The 19,827-nt window shown below is 42.1% G+C and overlaps 1 protein-coding gene across 2 annotated transcripts in view; it reads right to left on the bottom strand.

Moving 5' to 3' along the window:
• The window catches only part of LOC129708696 (copine-8-like), a 268,617-nt gene that overhangs the window by 225,731 nt on the left and 23,059 nt on the right, over positions 1-19,827 (bottom strand). For both annotated transcript variants that reach the window (XM_055654624.1, XM_055654623.1), the window contains exon 2: positions 5,239-5,279. In XM_055654624.1, coding sequence (XP_055510599.1) covers positions 5,239-5,279 — 41 coding nt within the window. The remainder of the gene's footprint in view (positions 1-5,238; positions 5,280-19,827) is intronic.

The raw sequence follows: 19,827 nt of genomic DNA, 5'->3' as shown, positions 1-19,827 counted from the left end.
TCTTTGACATTACCACCCTGGGTGGGGAGGGAAAGGTTCTGACTCTCTACCCTATCTATGCCTCTCACCATTTTATATTCAAACTTCTGTATCCAGAGAAAACAGTCCAAGGTTGTTCAAGTCTGTCTGGCTGAGGAATATATCACAATCCTCAGGGAAGTGGGTAGAAAGCAGATCAAGAGTCAAGCATGTTTTATTGCCACATGTAACAAAATGATACAATGAAATTCTAACTTGTAGCAGCACGACAGATATGGAAACATAGTACTCCACAACGCTCATCATAAACAAAAAAAAATTGGTATATATAAAAACAAACAGACAAATAAATAAACAATAGTAGTCCAATGTCAAAACGAATGCTCCCAAGTCTATATAGTTTGGAGCCTATTTGGAGGTTGTAGTGTTTAATAGCCAGATGGTTGCAGGGAAGAAGCTGCTCCCAAACCTGGATGTTACAGGTTTCAGGCCCCTGGACCTTCAACCCGATGGCAGGAGTGAAATGAGAGCATGGCCAGGGTGGTGTGGGTCTCTGATGATGCGGGCTGCTTTTTGTGAGATTTCAAAGACTTTATAGCTGTACAGACTTGGTGCAAGGTTTACCTCAAGTTAATCAGGGTGTCTTGGTGATCAGAGGGGTGCTTTTTACACTGATCAAAACCTCGCACCTTGCAGATATCATCTCACTGTAAGAATATAGAAGCTATGTTACAGTTTTACCTGGCATTAGCAAGACCGCATTTGGTGTAGTGTTATCAGTTTTGGTTACCCTGCTGTAGGAAGGGCGTTGTTAAGCTGGAAGATTTGGGCTGAAGGGCCTGACCTATAGGGAGAGGTAGGTTCGGGCAGGCTAGGACTTTATTCCTTAGAGTACAGGAGGACGGGGTGATATTTTATAGAGGTGTAGACAACTATGAGGGCAATAGATAGGGCAAGTGCACAGACTTTCACCCAGGGTAGGGGAATCAAGACACAGAGGACATAGGTATAAGGCGAGGGGGGAAACAATTTAATGGGAACCTGATGAAGAACTTTTTTTTCCCCAGAGGGTAGTGGGTATATGAGGTAGTGGAGGCAGGTACTATAACAGCATTTAAAAAGAGACTTGGACAAGTACACAGATGGGTGAAGTTTAGAGGGATATGGGCCAAATGTGGGCAAGTGGGACTAGCTTAGATGGAGCATCTTGAATGGCATGGACCTAGTGTGCCCCTATGACCAACTAAGGCAGTTTAATTTGAAAGACACACTCTTAAGGCTACATCTTAGAGCTCCCAAAATATTACACTGTTCAATTGACATATTATCAAGCCATCAGAGGCAAGTTCCACACCAACAATATAACATAGATAGACACAAAGTGCTGGAGTAACTCAGAGGGTTAGGCAACATCTCTGGAGGATATGGTTGGATGAAGTTTTGGGTCGGGACCCTTCTTCAGAACACAAATTAATTCAACAGCAAATTAACATGACGGGCTTCAAAACATTTGTACATACTGTCCACTGTTCAGTTTTGGTTGGATGCAGTCTACCCAAGTAAGATATTTCACTTCCTCCCTCTGCTAATTGAATCTGTTAGCACTTTGAACTCGAGATTAAATTCTGCTCATTTTTAGCCTTCCTGCCCTGGCTAATCAAAGGATAGATGGTCCACAATTATGTATGGAAGCAGAAAACACACGCAAGTGTTTTGAGAGCTTATTATTTAAATTGTATGATTAAACAGTCCGAAATGTAAATTTCTGTTGGGGATCAGAGATGTTACAGAAATGGGCCATGTGGAACTGGATGAATTTGAAGAATAAACGTGGTGAAAGCAGGAATCCAACTCCGAACATAAATCAGTGAATAAGATCTGACATTTATGAAAGTAAAATGCACAAAAGGGTTGAATGAATAAAGCCGTTTGATCATTCATGTTTTAGCTTTAAACGATCACTGATGCAGTGGAACCTTCAGAGTGCAAATTTCCTTGAGTTTGTAACTGCTAATAGAGCAATAAAGTGCTATAGCTTTTGATTCATTTCAATTAAACTTCTATCTCATCACCACAAATCAGCACGGTGGCACAGCATCAGAGACCCAAGTTCGATCCCAACTACGGGTGCTGTCTGTGTGGAGTTTGCACGTTCTCCCTGTGACCATGTGGGTTTTCTCCGGGTGCTCTGGTTTCCTCTCACACTGCAAAGACGCATGGGTTTGTAGGTTAATTGGCTTCAGTAAACATTACAAATTGTCCCTAGTGCGTGGTATAGTGCTAGTGTACGGGGTGACGGCTGGTCGGCGTGGACTCGTTGGGCTGAAGGTCCTGTTTCTGCGCTGTGTCTCTAAACTTTTCTAAAGTCAACTCATTGAAATCACTCCCACGGTATAACAAGAGTATCAATAAATTAAAATTTCTAGTAATGGAGGGATTTTAAGTCTGCAATGTTTTCACCAAGATAAGACAGGACATTAAACTTTTTTTCACTCCCTTCCCTTGGGGGAAAAGACAAATTAATGATTATAGTTCTTAAAATGCGAACTGAACCAATTAAATAAAAATCTAGAAAATTAAAACAGAACATTAATGAAGATGCCAGTCGGAATATCTCAACTTTCAACACAGGCATTGAAATCCATGGGAATAAAAAAAAATGAGAACATGCATAGAACAGTACAGCACAGGAACAGGCCTTTTGACTACAATGTCTATCCCCAACAAAGAAAGTTGATCCAATGTGCCCCTATTACACTGTCATAGTGTATTGGGCATCACTTTAAGGAGGAGACAATGGGGAGGGGAGGAATGGGATGATCGTAAGGTCATTAGTGAGAGGAGTAGAATTAGACCATTTGGACCATCAAGTCTACTCCGCCATTCAATCATGGCTGATCTAATTCTCCCTCCTAACACCACATTCCTGCCTTCTTCCCATAACCTCAGTCACCTGTGCTAATCAAAAATCTATCTGTCTCCGCCTTAAAAATATCCACTGACTTGGCTTCCACAGCATTCTGTGGCAAAGAATTCCACAGATTCACCACCCACTGGCTGTAGACATTTCTCCTAATTTCCTTCCTGAAAGAACGGCCCTTATTTCTAAGACTATGATGTCTAGACTCTCCCACTAGTGGAAACATCCTCTCCACATCCACTCTATCCAAGCCTTTCACTATACTGTATGTTTCAATAAGGTCCCCCCTCATTCTTCTAAACTCCAGCAAATACAGGTGCAGTGCCGACAAATGCTCATCATAGGTTAACCTACTCATTCCTGGGATCATTCTTGTAAATCTCCTCTGGACCTTCTCCAGAGCCAGCACACCCTTCCTCAGATATGGTGCCCAAATGATGAAATTAGGAATACTTGCAAATCTGTTATAGATATATGAATACGAGTCGTATATATGAATCTATTCCAGCTTTGCTGTAAAGTTCCTTGACTATCCTTCAGTAGGATTTACCCAAACTCAAAACCCAATGAAGAAAGCTAAAATTAGATTAAAAAGACAAAGAAAAAAGACAGAAGATTGTTGATCTCATGACTTTTTTTAATAAACACTGAAATTATGCATGATTTATCACAGATTTTGTTAGGTCTTTACCCGTACTCATAATTTTGCAGGTTTCAGGTATGTTTTCTCTTGAAATTATTTTGCCTGAAACTTTGTTACAAGATTCAACTCTTCTTTGAAGCAAAAAGATTACAAATGCTGGAAACGTGGAACAGTTTTCAGAATGTCGAACGTAGAACAGTACAGCACAGGAACAGGCCCTTCAGCCCACAATGCCCATGCCGAACATGATGCCAAGATAAGCTAATCTCCTTGCCGGCACCTGGTCCATATCCCTGCACTTCCATGTGCCCATCTAAAAGCCTCTTAAACACTACTATCTTATCCATCTCCACCACCACCACTGGCAAATGCGTTCCAGGCACCCACCACTCCGTAAAAAAAAATTGCCCCGCTCGCCTCCATTAAAACTTCCCCCTCTCACTTTAGAGCTGCGCCCTCTAGTGTCGGTTAGTTCCACCCTGGGGGAAAGGTTCTGATTTGTAATTGATTCTTTCCCTCTGATGGAAATACTTTTTGAAAACTACTTACAATTTCTTCGAGAAAAACCCACATCAACGCTCTTGAACTTCCTATTTAAACCAAGTCTGAAGAAAGGTCCTACCCGAAACATCCCCTGTCCAATCCCTCCCCAGATACTGCGTGGAGTTACTCCACCACTTTGTGTTTTGTCTCTATTCAAACTGTTAATTCCACAAACACTTTGTGTTATATAGCAGTATATTCCTAGACCAGCTTATAGTTTGCATAAAAGATTCAACTTTTGTTACCAACCATGTCAGTTTTTAAGTTTTTTTTAAATATACGAGGTTGTTAATAATGAAAAGGATCAGCGACTTCCTCTGAATTTTCAAATGGATTTTAAAGCTTCAGAAGGAGATTGAATAATATTGTCCCTCATACTGTCCTGCCTCAATATACCACCCAAAGGACACAGTGGAGTAACTCAACAGGTCAGGCAGCATCTCTGGGGAACATGGATTGGTGATGTTTGGCTTGAGGCCCTTTAGTTTATTGTCCCCTGTTCGGAGGTAGAGTGAAAAGCTTTTTGTTGCACGCTAATCAGTCAGTGAAAATACTATACATTACAATCAAGCCGTCAATAATGTACAGACACAGGATAACGGGAATAACATTTAGTGCAAGATAAAGGCCAGCAAAGTCCGATTAAAGATTGTCCAAGTGTCACCATTGAGGTAAATGGGAAGGCAGAACTGCTCTCTAGTTGGTTATAGGATGGTTCCGTTGCCTGATAACAGCTGGGAAGAAAGTCCCTTAATCTGGAAAATCGTGCTTTCACACTTCTGTACCTGGTGCCTGATGGGAGAGGGGAGAAGAGGGAGTGACGGGGGTGAGACTTGTCCTTGATAATGCTGGCGGCCTTGCCGAGGCAGCGTGAAGTGTAGGAGTCGTCAATGGAAGGGAGGTTTGCGTGATGGTCTGGGCTGCGTCCACAAGTCTGATTGGTGTCAGACTGATTATGAACCCCAATGCCTTGCATATCAAACATCACCACCCGCAAATTACCCCTCCTCTGGGTGACAATGTGACCACACATGATGACTGAGGGTCTATCATCTACAACTAACCTTTGAGTACTGCCGAGAGCATTAGAAAAATCATTTTGATTCACAAGAACTTAACTACGAATCAATGAATCAAGAGGTTTGATACTCACATGGGTCAGATTTTGAGAACGTATCTTTATCCAGCAGGTTCCTGCAGAAAATAAAAATCAGATCACATTTGTTGGAAAACAATCATGTTTAAATTTACAGATTGTGGTGAAAATAAAATTTGTTTTGTCAGCATCGAGAGTGCGATGGTTCTACTGAGTACGATATTACTTTCCATCAATTTGCTCAAAGGAAATCTGTTTGGAGGCAGTCACAGTTTTATTGATTGAATAAAAGATACAGCATGGAGACTGGTCTTTCGGCTCATGGTAAACCCGAAATATACGCAACATCAGTGGAAAATGTTATTTTTTTCAGGCCATCTCAAGTTGAGTGGGTGATCTGAAGTGATCTTTCCCCAGAGGTTGGTTAACCCTGTTGAGAACGGGTTTAGTTTAGTTTAAAGATACAGCATGAAAACAGGTACTTTGACCCATGCTGGCCATCGATCACTCATTCACACTAGTTCTATGTTGTTCCACTTTCTTATCCTCACCCTGCACACCAGGGGGCAATTTACAGACGGCCAATTAACCCACAAACCCACACATCTTTGGGATGTGGCAGCAAATCGGAGCACCCGGAGAAAACCCACGTGGTCACAGGGAGAGTGTGCAAACTCCACACAGACAGCACCCAACGTCAGGATCGAACCTGGATCTCAATCGCTGTGAGGCAGCAGCTCTACCTGCTGCATCACTGATCTTCCATTGCTGTGGAAAAAAACATTGTTTGTCCAAAATCAAGAGTAGTAAGATTCTATTGCGCGTGATATCACTTCTCATCAACTAGCACAAAGCCAAATTATTTGAAGGCAATCACAATTTTGCAAATTCATTTCTGCTTACTTTGTTTTAAAACACACACAGACATATGAAATTGCAGGTGCTGTAATCTTGAGTAAAACACAAAGTTCTGGAGGAACTCAGCAGGTCATCCTTGGAGGGAATGGACAGACGATATTCTGGGTTGGGGCTAGATTGATGGAGCAAGGGGCAGAAAGCCAACAAAAAGGGGGGTGGGGCAAAGCTTGGCAAGTGCTAGATGGATACAGGTGAGGGGGAGAGGAATAAGTGGCAATGGCTAGAGGGAACAAGGAGACCAAAGGATGTCAGGGAAGGAGAAAAGGGAGGAGTGAGACGTAAAGCTGGAGGGAGGGATGTAGGTGGAAGAAGGCTCCAGACCCGAAACATCACCTGTTCATTCCCTCTGCAAATGCCACATGACCCACTAAGTTCCTCCTGCACTTTGTTTTCTTCAAGGAAGCACATTCAACTAACTTGAGTCGCAGTTTTTCCACTGTGAATAATTGCTACTTTGGGGGATATGGGCAGTCACCAGTTCTGTCACCTTTGTAATATATAAACAGTTTGCGTCTTTTGTCTTGGGCGACAAACCAAGAAGTGGGTGTCTCTATGACTCGGTATCCTATCTTTTTAGCTATTGCAGCTATTAATTTCCCAATGTAATATACCACTGGGGGTTCCAGAGCACATGGTATTATTAATTAATTAAACTGTTAAAAAATGTCTGTTCTTAATAATACATTTTAAACCTAAGATATAGGTAACTGCAGAGTTTTAATTCGATTGCATCACCCAATTTACCACATGCCGGAACGTAATTACAGTTCAATGCACTGCAGGTGACAGGCCGGTGAAGCCTACAAATTAAGCAAGAGCGTTTTAAATATATTAATACCCAACTCAACTAAAGGAAAAGGAGGTGGGGTAGCGTTGCTGGTTAGAGAGGAGATTAACGCAATGGAAAGGAAGGACATTAGCTTGGAGGATGTGGAATCGATATGTGTAGAGCTGCGAAACACTAAGGGGCAGAAAACACTAGTGGGTGTTGTGTACAGGCCACTTAACAGTAGTAGTGGAGTTGGGGATGGCATCAAATAGGAAATTAGAAATGCGTGCAACAAAGGTAAAACAGTTATAATGGGTGACTTCAATCTACATATAGATTGGGTGAATCAAATTGGCTGGGGTGCTGAGTAAGAGGATTTCTTGGAATGTATGCGGGATATTTTTCTAAACCAACATGTAGAGGAACCAACGAGAGAGCAGGCTATTCTAGACTGGGTATTGCGTAATGAGGAAGGGTTAGTTAGCAGTTTTGTTATGCATGGCCCCTTGGGCAAGAGTGACCACAATATGGTTGAGTTCTTCATTAGGATGGAGTGTGACATTGTTAATTCAGAAACAAGGGTTCTGAGCTTAAAGAAAGGCAACTTTGAGGGTATGAGACATGAATTGGCCAAGATTGACTTGCAATTGATTCTTAAAGGGTTGACGGTGGATATGCAATGGAAGGCATTTAAAGACTGCATGGATGAACTACAACAATTGTTCATCCCAGTTTGGCAAAATAATAAATCAGGGAAGGTAGTGCATCCGTGGATAACAAGGGAAATCAGGGATAGTATCAAAACAAAAGATGAAGCGTACAAATTAGCCAGAAAAAGCAGCCTACTAGAGGACTGGGAGAAATTCAGAGTCCAGCAGAGGAGGACAAAGGGCTTAATTAGGAAAGGGAAAATAGATTATGAAAGAAAACTGGCAGGGAACATTAAAACTGACTGCAAAAGTTTTTATAGATACGTGAAAAGAAATAGATTAGTTAAAACAAATGTAGGTCCTTGCTTGAATTGTCATGGGGAAACAGACCAATTGTGAATTGATCATGGGGAACAAGGACGGAAATGGCAGACCAATTGAATAACCAGGTTACTAAATTTGGTTCTATCCTTCTTCACTAAGGAAGACTATAAATACAAAATCTGCCGGAAATAGAGCAGGAAGGTTCCCCGCCGGTCAAACAGCTGAGATGGAGGAACTGAGTGAAAATCGCAGGTTAGCCTGCCACAGAGGGTAGTTGAGGTCATTGGCTATATTTAAGAGTGAGTTAGGTAAATGTGAATCAGGGGGTTGGAAAGGCCGATATAAATCCCCAGGGCGGTGCGGATAAGCTGCATCCCAGATTACTTAAGGAAGTAGCCCCAGAAATAGTTGATGCCTTAGTGATAATTTTTCAAAACTCTTTAGATTCTGGAGTAGTTCCTGAGGATTGGAGGGTAGCTAATGTAACCACACTTTTTAAAAAAGGGAGGGAGAGAGAAAACAGGAATTACAGACCAGTTAGTCTAACATCGGTAGTGGGGAAACTTCTAGAGTCAGTTATTAAAGATGGGATAGCAGCACATTTGGAAAGTGGTGAAATCATTGGACAAAGTCAGCATGGATTTACGAAAGGTAAATCATGTCTGACGAATCTTATAGAATTTTTCGAGGATGTAACTAGTAGAGTGGATAAGGGAGAACCAGTGGATGTGTTATATCTGGACTTTCAGAAGGCTTTCGACAAGGTCCCACATAAGAGATTAGTATACAAACTTAAAGCACACGGTATTGGGGGTTCAGTATTGATGTGGATAGAGAACTGGCTAGCAAACAGGAAGCAAAGAGTAGGAGTAAACGGGTCCTTTTCAGAATGGCAGGGAGTGACTAGTGGGGTGCCGCAAGGCTCAGTGCTGGGACCCCAGCTATTTACAATATATATTAATGATTTGGACGAGGGAATTGAATGCAACATCTCCAAGTTTGCAGATGACACGAAGCTGGGGGGCAGTGTTAGCTATGAGGAGGATGCTAGGAGGCTGCAAGGCGACTTGGATAGGCTGGGTGAATGGGCAAATGCATGGCAGATGCAGTATAATGTGGATAAATGTGAGGTTATCCACTTTGGTGGCAAAAACAGGAAAGTAGACTATTATCTAAATGATTAGGAAAATGGGGATGCAACGAGACTTGGGTGTCATGGTACACCAATCATTGAAAGTAGGCATGCAGGTGCAGCAGGCAGTGAAAAAAGCAAATGGTATGTTAGCATTCATAGCAAAAGGGTTTGAGTTGGCAGGGAGGTTCTACTGCAGTTGTACAGGGTATTGGTGAGACCACACCTGGAGTATTGTGTACAGTTTTGGTCTCCAAATCTGAGGAAAGACATTCTTGCCTCATAGAGGGAGTACAGAAAAGGTTCACCAGACTGATTCCTGGGATGTCAGGACTTTCATATGAAGAAAGACTGGATAGACTTGGCTTGTACTCGCTAGAATTTAGAGGATGGATCTTATAGAAACTTGCAAAATTCTTAGGGGTTCAAGAAGGAACTGCAGATGCTGGAAAATCGAAGGTACACAAAAATGCTGGAGAAACTCAGCGGGTGCAGCAGCATCTATGGAGCGAAGGAGATAGGTAACATTTCGGGCCAAAACCCTTCTTTAGGGGGTTGGACAGGCTAGATGCAGGAAGATTGTTCCAGATGTTGGGGAAATCCAGGACAAGGGGTCACACAGTTTAAGGATAAGGGGGAAATCCTTTAGGACTGAGATGAGAAAAACATTTTTCACACAGAGAGTGGTAAATCTCTGAAACTCTCTGCCACAGAAGGTAGTTGAGGCCAGTTCATTGGGTATATTTAAGAGGGAGTTAGATGTGGCCCTTGTGGAAAAAAGGGATCAGGGTGGTATGGAGAGAAGGCAGGTACAGGATACCAAGTTGGATGATCAGCCCTGATCACAGTGAATGACGGTGCAGGCTCGAAGGGCCGAATGGCCTACTCCTATTTTCTATGTTTCTATGTAAAAGGAGAAGAAAAATCATCCACTGTCTTCATGTCACATGTCCTCAAGTAAAAAATCCTCCACTGTCTTCGCGTCAGAAAACGCGCCACCAGACTCAGGAACAGCTCCTTCCCCTCTGCTCTCAGGCTTCTGAATGGTCCTTCCATAAGCGAGGGTACTGTCCGGTTCACCTCTACCCCATTGCCGAATTGGATGGTCACTGGAACGGATGCACTACAATTAGAACTAAAATCTGCACTCTGTATCTTCCCCTCTGCTCTACCTATTTGTGCATGAGTTTGACACGATGGCATTGATGTATGGTATTACCTGGTCTGACTGGATAGCACGCAAAACAAAGCCTAACTATACCTAAACCAAATTCATACCCAAGGCACAAACAATATAATGAATGCCCTTTAAGTAAATCATTTCATTCAAATTTAAATGTTATTAGTATGATAACTCATTTAGTAACACACGTTTAATGTCTTTCCTATACCTTGTGACGCAGAACAAAAACTTTATTGTAGATGTATACAAATCTTTATTTCATTGAATGACAACACCAAATGAGAAAGATGAAACCAAGCAAACTTGCTTTAAGTTATAAAACATAATTTTTGTAAAATGTTATTGAAATTAAACAGAATCTGAATAATAATTATTATAAACAGTCACAGAAGGGTTCAAACTAAAACATCGCCTATCGTGTTCTCCAGGGATTCTCCAGAGTTACTCCAACACTTTGTGCCCTTTATTAAATAAACACAATACTGTTATATTACTCTATGTTCTGCAATAGTTAATGCTGGGCCTGCACTTGAAGAATTATTAATTATATGTTTTCAGGCAGATATGAAAGTGATTTTACTTTTAGTTCTAATCAATCTTATTACAGTTTCACCTAATAGCTTGAGAATACTCCATGCACACAAATTATTTGACCTTGAATGATCAGTTCCTATGCTAGTGGATGTTTACAAGTATGATATGATCAGTGTAACCAACAAAGGGTTAACGCATCAATATTTCAAAATGCCATCACAGGTACCTTAAAACCTATTATTGGATTGAATTATTGATCGACACCTTGGACCTTGTATTCAGGCCAGAGTGTCATTTGCTAATATTGCTTAGTCTGAAGAAGGGTCCCAACGCAAAACATTACCCATCCATTTTCTCCAGAGATGCTGCGTGACCCGCTGAGCTACCCCAGCACTTTGTGCCAATCCTGCTCAGAAATCAGTTGCATTCAGAGGTCCACAGATAATGGAGCCATCCAAGCCTGCTTGATGATAGACTTGGTCATATGATAGTGATAAGCAATATTTTTATTATGGCTCCAAAAAGTTAAAAACTAGATTTAGACATTTTTTGAATTTTTAATATTAAAAAGAGATTACCAAAGTGAAAAAAATGATAATTTCTTAATTAAATGGGGCAATCAGGCTCCTCCGCTCTCTGTGCTCCACCTTAAAAAGCTTTAGTTTAAAAATGCCCGACAGGTACAGAGATCAAGAGATGTGTTGACATCACAGGTCCAATGCCACCTACAAACAGTCGCACTGGTGAGTAAAACTCACTGACTTACTCTATCCCTACACATGACACCTATTCCACACCTACATAGGTTACACACAACCTTGCGGGGGAAAGTAGTTAGTCAATGAGTGGAGAGGGCCTTGACCAGACCCATGGAGCTCAGCCAACTTATGGGAAACAAAAGATGTTGGGTTGAAGTTGATGACATTCCAGGGACAGCTCATCTAGAGACGAGACCAAATTCTGCAAATCGTTCTGCAAACTGAGCTGAATCCACTTTATAATGAAGCATCAAACATAAGATAATCTGACAATGACAGACCCCATTCTTCAGGCTCGTTAGAGGAGTTAAGAGAGAACCCAAGGGCTAGTTTGAAGAAGGGTCCCGACCCAAAACATTGTCAGTCTGAAGGAGAGTCCCAACTCGAAATATCGCCTGTCTATTTCCCTCCCTAGATGTTGCCTGACTTGCTGAGATGCTCCAGCACATTGAACTGTATGGCAAGAAAATGGGCTCTTCGGCCCACCTTGTCCATGCTAGCCAAGTTGGCATTTTAGGCTCATCCCATTTGCCTGCATTTGGCATATATATCCCTCTAAACCCATCCTATCTACATCTCTTTACAAATTTATTTCAAAAGTCATAATAGTATCCATTTCTCTAGCTGGTGATGGCAGCTCATTCCAGATATGGACGTCATTGAGAAAGCATATCCTCGAGGTCCCTCTTAAACCTCTCTCACTTTAAACCTGTACCCTCCAGCTTTGGAAACTACCCTGGGGAAAAGTCCATGAGCCTGCAACTGGATTTCCCAGAGTCAAATAATTGAGGTTAATGCACTTCCATGCTCATTCAATCATTTCTCTGTCCTGGTTGTGTGATCTGTAGTCTTGTAGATATTTTCCAGCATTACTGTTCTCAGATAATTGTACAGGGTCTTGGTGAGACCACACCTGGAGTATTGCGTACAGTTTTGGTCTCCTAATCTGAGGAAAGACATTCTTGCCATAGAGGGAGTACACCAGACTGGGTCACCAGACTGATTCCTGGGATGTCAGGACTTTCATATGAAGAAAGACTGGATAGACTCGGCTTGTACTCGCTAGAATTTAGAAGATTGAGGGGGGATCTTATAGAAACTTACAAAATTCTTAAGGGGTTGGACAGGCTAGATGCAGGAAGATTGTTCGCGATGTTGGGGAAGTCCAGAACAAGGGGTCACAGTTTAAGGATAAGGGGGAAAACTTTTAGGACCGAGATGAGGAAAACATTTTTCACACAGAGAGTGGTGAATCTCTGGAATTCTCTGCCACAGAGGGTAGTTGAGGCCAGTTCATTGGCTATATTTAAGAGGGAGTTAGATGTGGCCCTTGTGGCTAAAGGGATCAGGGGGTATGGAGAGAAGGCAGGTACATGATACTGAGTTGGATGATCATCCATGATCATATTGAATGGCGGTGCAGGCTCGAAGGGCCGAATGACCTACTCCTGCACCTAATTTCTATGTTTCTATAATGCAGAAAGTATTGGAAATACAGCGGCACAGCTGGTAGAGCCACTGACTCACAGCACCAGAGACCCAAAATCAGAGTGTGAGTGCATACACATTCTCCCAGTGACCGCGTGCATGGGTTTTCTCCGGGATCTGCAATTTCAGTATTTCAGTATTCAGTATTTACTTTAATGTCATTTAAACTGAGTACATACATACACAGATGAAACGAAAAATTTGTTTCTCAATGTTCCCGTCAGTGCAGTTAATAAAAACCGAATAAATACATATAGCTTTAAAAATTAAAATTACCATATCTAAAATAGGCCTAATAATTGAAATAAAAGCAGACATTCAGACTGAACAGTGGCTTTGCTTTGACAGGTGCCTAGCTGTCAAAGTATGGGCGAGGTTAGATGTGTTGGTGTATGTTATATGGGGAGGGGACACTTCCCAAAGATGTGCAGATTTGTAGGTAGATTGGCCCTCTGTAAATTGCCCCTGTTGTTTAGGGATGGGGGAGAAAAAAGGATAACATAGAACTAGAGTGAACGGGTGATTGACAGTCAGCATGGATTCAGTGGGCCGAAGGGCCTGTTTCCATGCTGTCTTGCTAAACTAAGCCCATATTCAACAGGGTTAACCAACATCTGTGGAAAGTGGGAGAGAAAAAAACATTTCAGGTCACCAACTCAACTTATGAGGACCTGAAACACAAAGTTTTCCACTGGTGTTACCTATATTTCAGGTTTACAATATCTGTCATTTTTCAGAGAATAAAATACAATTAGAGTTCTCAGCCAAGTCAATTTAAAGATGCTTCAAATAGATGTTATATGACTCTCTGCCTCCAGAGCTAGGCTATTATTCTAGTGGAACAGAATAAATTCTTGGCAGGAATCCAGGAGACTCTAGTACTTGCCTTTAAATATTGGCAAGGAATCATTTACTCTCACTGACAGCCAGCTACCTTCATAGCCGAGCATCTCACATACTCTCAGAGATATTCTAAAATTCACAGCTTAAATGATTCAAGTCTTTAGGGTGCTTGTTAGAGTCATACGGCACAGAAACTGGCCCTTCGGCCCACCGAGTCCATGCTGACCATCGATCACCCGCTCACATTCGTTCTCTGTTATCCCACTTTCACATGCACTCCCTACACACTTAGGGCGATTTACAGAGGACCAATTAACCTACAAACCTGAACGTCTTTGAGATGTGGGAAGAAACTGGAGCACCCTGAATAAACCCACGTGGTCAGAGAGAACGAGCAAACTCCACACGACAGCACCCGAGGCAAGGAGAGAACCCGAGTCTCAGGTGCGTTGAGGCAGCAACTACTGTGAGGCAAAATCTACTGTGCCCTTTATCTGGGCTTCTATCTACACATTCTGGCTTAAGTACAAGTTGCATCTCCTCTCTGTTCCTCCCCCACCCTAGTTGTCGTACTAGTTTCACTGTCATCCTGTTTGTATCCGCTCGTTATCACCTTCTCCACAGCCAACAATGGATCGCTGTGGGCTCCACCTTTCCTGATCATCGTTGGTGGTTTTGATTGGTCCTTTTGCATATCTTTCATTCATTAGTTCTATGTACCTTTTCATCTCTCTAGTTTCCCCTCTTCTCTATATCTCATTCTGAAGAAGGGTCTCGATCCGAAAAGTCACCCATTCCTTTTCTCCAGAGATGCTGCCTGAACACTGAGTTACTCCAGCTGGGTCTCCATCTATATTTTAAGACAAGCTTATTCTTGAAATAACTTTTTTTGCTTAACAGTCACAAAAGTCCATTCAACCTAAATCCCTCATCCTGAACATTCTACCCATTTCCATTTTCATCTCCTATCAAATCTTTTTCAAATATGGATGATATACAAAGAAATTCTTCCTGATATTTAGGTTTATTATTGCCGCATGTACCGAAGTACAGTGAAAAGCTTTGTTGTGCATCCTATCCAAACAGGTCAGATATGTTATACAAATACAATCAAGTCAAACCTCCAAGGCAAGAGGTAGAGCAAAGGAGAAGATACAGAATGCAGAATATAGTTCTCAGCATTGTAACGCATCAATTATTGAGACTCAATGGGGTAGAGGGGAAATGGGACAGTACCCTAGCTTATGGAAGCACCGTTCAGAGACCCGATGACAGAGGGGAAGAAGCCGTTCCTAAGTCTGGTGGTGCACACTTTCAAGCTTGTGTATCTTCTGCTGGGCGGGAGCGGGGATGAGGAGGAATGCCATGATATGTAGGCTTACTTGCTGGAACAATCATCTTCTTGACCTGTGTTTGCAGTTAATCATGAAAAGTATATGGGACTTCCTTTATCAATTAAAGGACATCCCTAGTAATACTATCAGAATTCCCCTCAGTCATCTGCAACCCCTTTTCATCCCCAACACATCCATCTGAACAAATATTTAAATGGACACCTCTTATTGAAAGTTGTCAATTATCAATTTTATATGATCATGATATAGAACGGAGAAATACAGAAGCAGTAAAACGGAGACATAAGAAACTGTAGATGGCGGAATCATTTAATAGCTCACTCCATCAGTCTGAAGAAGGGCTCTGACACGAAATGTTGTCCGTCCATTTCGTACCCCCCAATCCCGCTCCCATTTTGACGCTGACACAAGAAACAGCAGATGGAGGAATCTTGCATAGAACACAAACTACTAGAATAAATCAGCGGGTCAGGCAGCATCTCCCGAGGACATGGATAGGTGACGTTTCGGGATGGCACCCTCCTTCTGACTAATCGTAATAGATGAAGAACTCTTTCCAGTTTTCTCCTCTCTACTGCAATCAGTCAGGAGAAGAGTCCCAACCTGAAACGTTGCCTATCCATACACTCTGGAGATGCTATCTGACCCACTAAGTTACTCCAGCACTTTATGTCCTTGTGGGTAAACCAGCATCTGCAGTTCCTTGTTCCTCCAGCACTTTGTGTTTTCCTCAGAAGCAATGTGCTGTACAAGGGTGGCATCCTCTGTCGCATTAGATCAGTGATTTAGCAACACAACTTGACACTAATACTTTAAGTGATGATCAAGATACACGACGCACTGGATATGATTCACTAGCTTGACAGAATCTCACATTTGCACACGATGATATATATAGCAACTCTTTTCTTTCAAGTTAATGGAAATCTCTGTTGCAACATTAAGTTTGTGCCTCTATAATGCCTCTGGGAGAATCTACCAGATTGATAACATAACACAAGTCATAGTCAGAGTCATGCAGCTTTGAAACAGCCCTTCAGCCCATCTGATCCATGCCAGCAACATCTACACTAGGCCCACCTGCCTGTATTTGGTCCATCTCTCTCGAAACATTTCCCATCTACGTACCTGTTCAAGGGTCTTTTATACGCTGTTATTAAATCTGCCTCAACCAACTTCACTAGCAGCTTGTTGCATATACCCACCACCCTCTGACTGAAGTTTATATCATAATTCCTCGGCACTATTTTACAATAAACATTAATGCAAAGGAAAAAATGGAAATATAGAAAAATCTCTTCCAATCAATTCAGCAACCTAACATCGTCACACTGGCAATGTTAAAAAGTCTTGATTAGTTGATTTAAAATTAACAAAATCTTTGCAAGCATTTTGGAAAGCAGCAAGTTAAATTTACATAATGAAAAACTATGAATCTTTAAATAGCTAATTAAATGTCAAAGAAAGTTTTAAATTGCAGATGTTGAGAGATTATCTCCTGATTATTTCATGAATCATAAGAAATTATAATTCTGATAAATGTTCTGTTAGTTTTCATTTTTTCATGTCAAACTCCATTCTACTTCGAACTTGGAATTTGACATCTGTCTGATTCACCTCTCCCCCATTGTTAGTTTATTGTCACATGTATCGAGGTACAGTGAAAAGTTTTTGTTGTCAGCAGAAACACCATACATGATTACAATAGAGTCATTTACAGTGTCTAGATGCATGATAAGGGAATAACGTTTGGGGCAAAGTAATGTCAACAAAATCTGATCAAGGATAGTCCGAGGGTCACCAATGAGGTAGATTGTAGTTTAGGACTGCGCTCTAGCTCTGGGAGGGCGATTCAAGGGCCTGTCCCACTTGGGCGTCATTTGCGCATCACGCAGGTGGCGAGCGAGGATTTTGAGAATCCCCAAATCCTGGGGCGCCGTGTGCTACGGCACGTCACTGCCTATGCCACCACGCGCCACGAGCACTTAATACACGCCATGCGCGCGTAATACACGTCATGCGCGCGTCGTGACTCATAAATGTCACGTAAATGACGTGCAAATGACGCCCAAGTGGGACAGGCCGTTTAGTTGCCTGATAACAGCTGGGAGAAACTGTCCCTGAATCTGGAGGTGTGCGTTTTCACACTTCTGTACCTTTTGCCTGATGGAAGAGGGGAGACGAGGGAGTGGCCAGGATGTGACTCGTCCTTGAATATGCTGCATTGAAAAGCTTTGTTTTGCAACTCTATCCAAACAGGCCGGATAATATTGTACATAAATACAATCAAGTCAACCTCAAGAATAATAGGTGGAGCAAAGGGGAAGATAGAGTGCAGAATATAGTTCTCAGCATTGTAGCACAACAGTTCCGCAGACAAATTCCAATGTCCGCAATGGGGTAGAGGCAAAATGGTCAGTACCCTAGCTTATGGATGGATGCTATTAGAACAAACAATTCATTCACCGAATATCTACAGGCAATATACAGTGTTATTTTTAAAACCACGGGTCAAAACATAATCAAAAATCCCAGTCTGTTGAATTAAGAGCCGTCAAATTAATCCTCTCCCTTGCCCTTTCTTCTTCCTCTGCTTCTCTTTTGAAAGTCCTTATTCCATCTGTTTCACCAAGATATCATTTGCGATGACAAACTTTGAGTAATTAGATTCCCTCATATCACCTCTGGCTCATTTACCAATTAACTAAAATTTATGTCCACCATCGCCACCACTTAAACCAATGCAGATGGTTCCACCCTTTGAAAACCTTCATGACTCTGAATGCCCTTGTTAAATAATCTCTTACAATTCTATTTCTAAGGCAGAGTCACCCCACTTTCTTTATCTTTCTCCATGTTACCTGCAGACCCCCTTGAGATCCCCTCTTCAAAGTTTGACATCCTTACTAAGGTCTTGCTTACTCCTTTTCTTGTTATACAAATTGCTTTTCAGTGCAACTGTTCCAGGTTGCAAAAGTCCACAACTAATTGGGAAACTTGGACTTGAAACATGCCAATGTAAAAATAACAGCTACATATCAGTTTTACACTATCTTCAATTTACATAGGAAGGGACATATTATTCAGCAAAAGTGAGGAATAGATCGGGACAAATGCACAGAATCTCTTTCCCAGAGTAGGGGAAGAGGACCAGAGGACATAGGTTCAAGGTGAAGCGGAAAGGATTTAATAGGAATCTGAGGGGTAACCTTTTCACACAAAGGGTGGCGGGTGTATAGACAAGCTACCAGAGGAAGTAGTTGAGGCTGGGAATATCCCAACGTTTGAGGAAACAGCTAGGCAGGTGCATGGATAGAACAAGTTTGGGAGATATGGACCAAGCGCAGGCAGGTGGGACTAGTGTAGCTGGGACAGGTTGGCCAGGGTGGGCAAGTTGTGCTGAAATGCCTGTTTCCACACTGTATCACTCTATGACTAAAATACAAAGTGCTGGAGGAACTCAACAGATCAGGCAGCATCTGTGGAGAGAATGGACAGGTGATGTTTCAGCATGTAAAAACAAGTAACTGCAGATACTGAACACAAAAAGTGCTGGAGTTATTCAGCAAGTCAGGCACCATCCCTGGAGAACATGGAAAGGTGATGTTTCGACTCTTGACCCAAAACCCTATCCATGTTCTCCATGGATGTTGCCCGACCTGCTGAATTACTCCAGCGCTTTGAGTCTCTTTTGCCCCCAAGTCTATGTAGTTCAGAGCCTATTTGGAGGTTGTAGTGTTTAATATCCTGTTGGTTATAGGGAAGAAGCTGCTCCTGAACCTGGACGTTACAGTTTTGAAGCTCCTGTACCTACTTCCCGATGGTAGGAGTGAAATGAGAGTGGGTCTCTGATGACCCTGGCTACCTTTTGGAGGCAATGACTCTTGTAGATCCTTCAATGGTGGGGAGGTCATTATCCATGACCTGCAAAGTGATGAGAGGGAAGGTTTTATCCCCCTTATCTGTTCTCAAACATAAAATAGCCACTATGGACACTAGATTTTCAATCTGGGAAGTGAAACTCCCTTGTGGAGTGTTGCAAGGTGGGACACACACACACACATGGCTTTGAAAGTTTAGTTTAGAGATACAACATGGAAACAGGCCCATCAGCCCACCGAGTCAACGCTGACCTACGATCACCGCGTACACTAATTCTATCCTACACACTAGGGACAATTGACTATTTTTACCAAAGCCAATCAGCCTACAAACCTGTACGTCTTTGGAGTGTGGGAGGTAACCGGAGCACCCGGAGAAAACCAATGCAGTCTCAGGGAGAATGTACATACTCCGTACAGACAGCAACCATAGTCAAGTTCAAACTCTGGTCTCTGTGAGGCAGCAACTCTACCGTTACGCCACTAAGCCACCCCAAGCACAAGTTTTATTCAGCATTTGGAGATTTTGGGAAACAGAAGGTGACAAAATAAACAAATCTCTCTAATATGGAGTGAGGACAAAGCAGTAGAATATAGTGTCTGGGGATCTGTGTTATTCTTGTCCTGATATTCTGTTTCCTTTGATTGACACAAAATGGTGGAGAAACTCAGCGGGACAGGCAACATCTCTGGATAGAAGGAATGGCTGATACTTCGGGTCAAGACCTTTTACAAGATAATAGATTGTTTTCTTTTGAAGCAAAGATTTATAATGCTTTCAGAACCCTGAATGAAAAAAAGATGCTTTGTG

Source organism: Leucoraja erinacea, chromosome 24 (genome assembly GCF_028641065.1).
Source record: "Leucoraja erinacea ecotype New England chromosome 24, Leri_hhj_1, whole genome shotgun sequence".
Classification (NCBI taxonomy): Eukaryota; Metazoa; Chordata; class Chondrichthyes; order Rajiformes; family Rajidae; genus Leucoraja; species Leucoraja erinaceus.
Note: the sequence above shows the minus strand (reverse complement) of the source record. Positions and strands in the feature narration are given on the sequence as shown.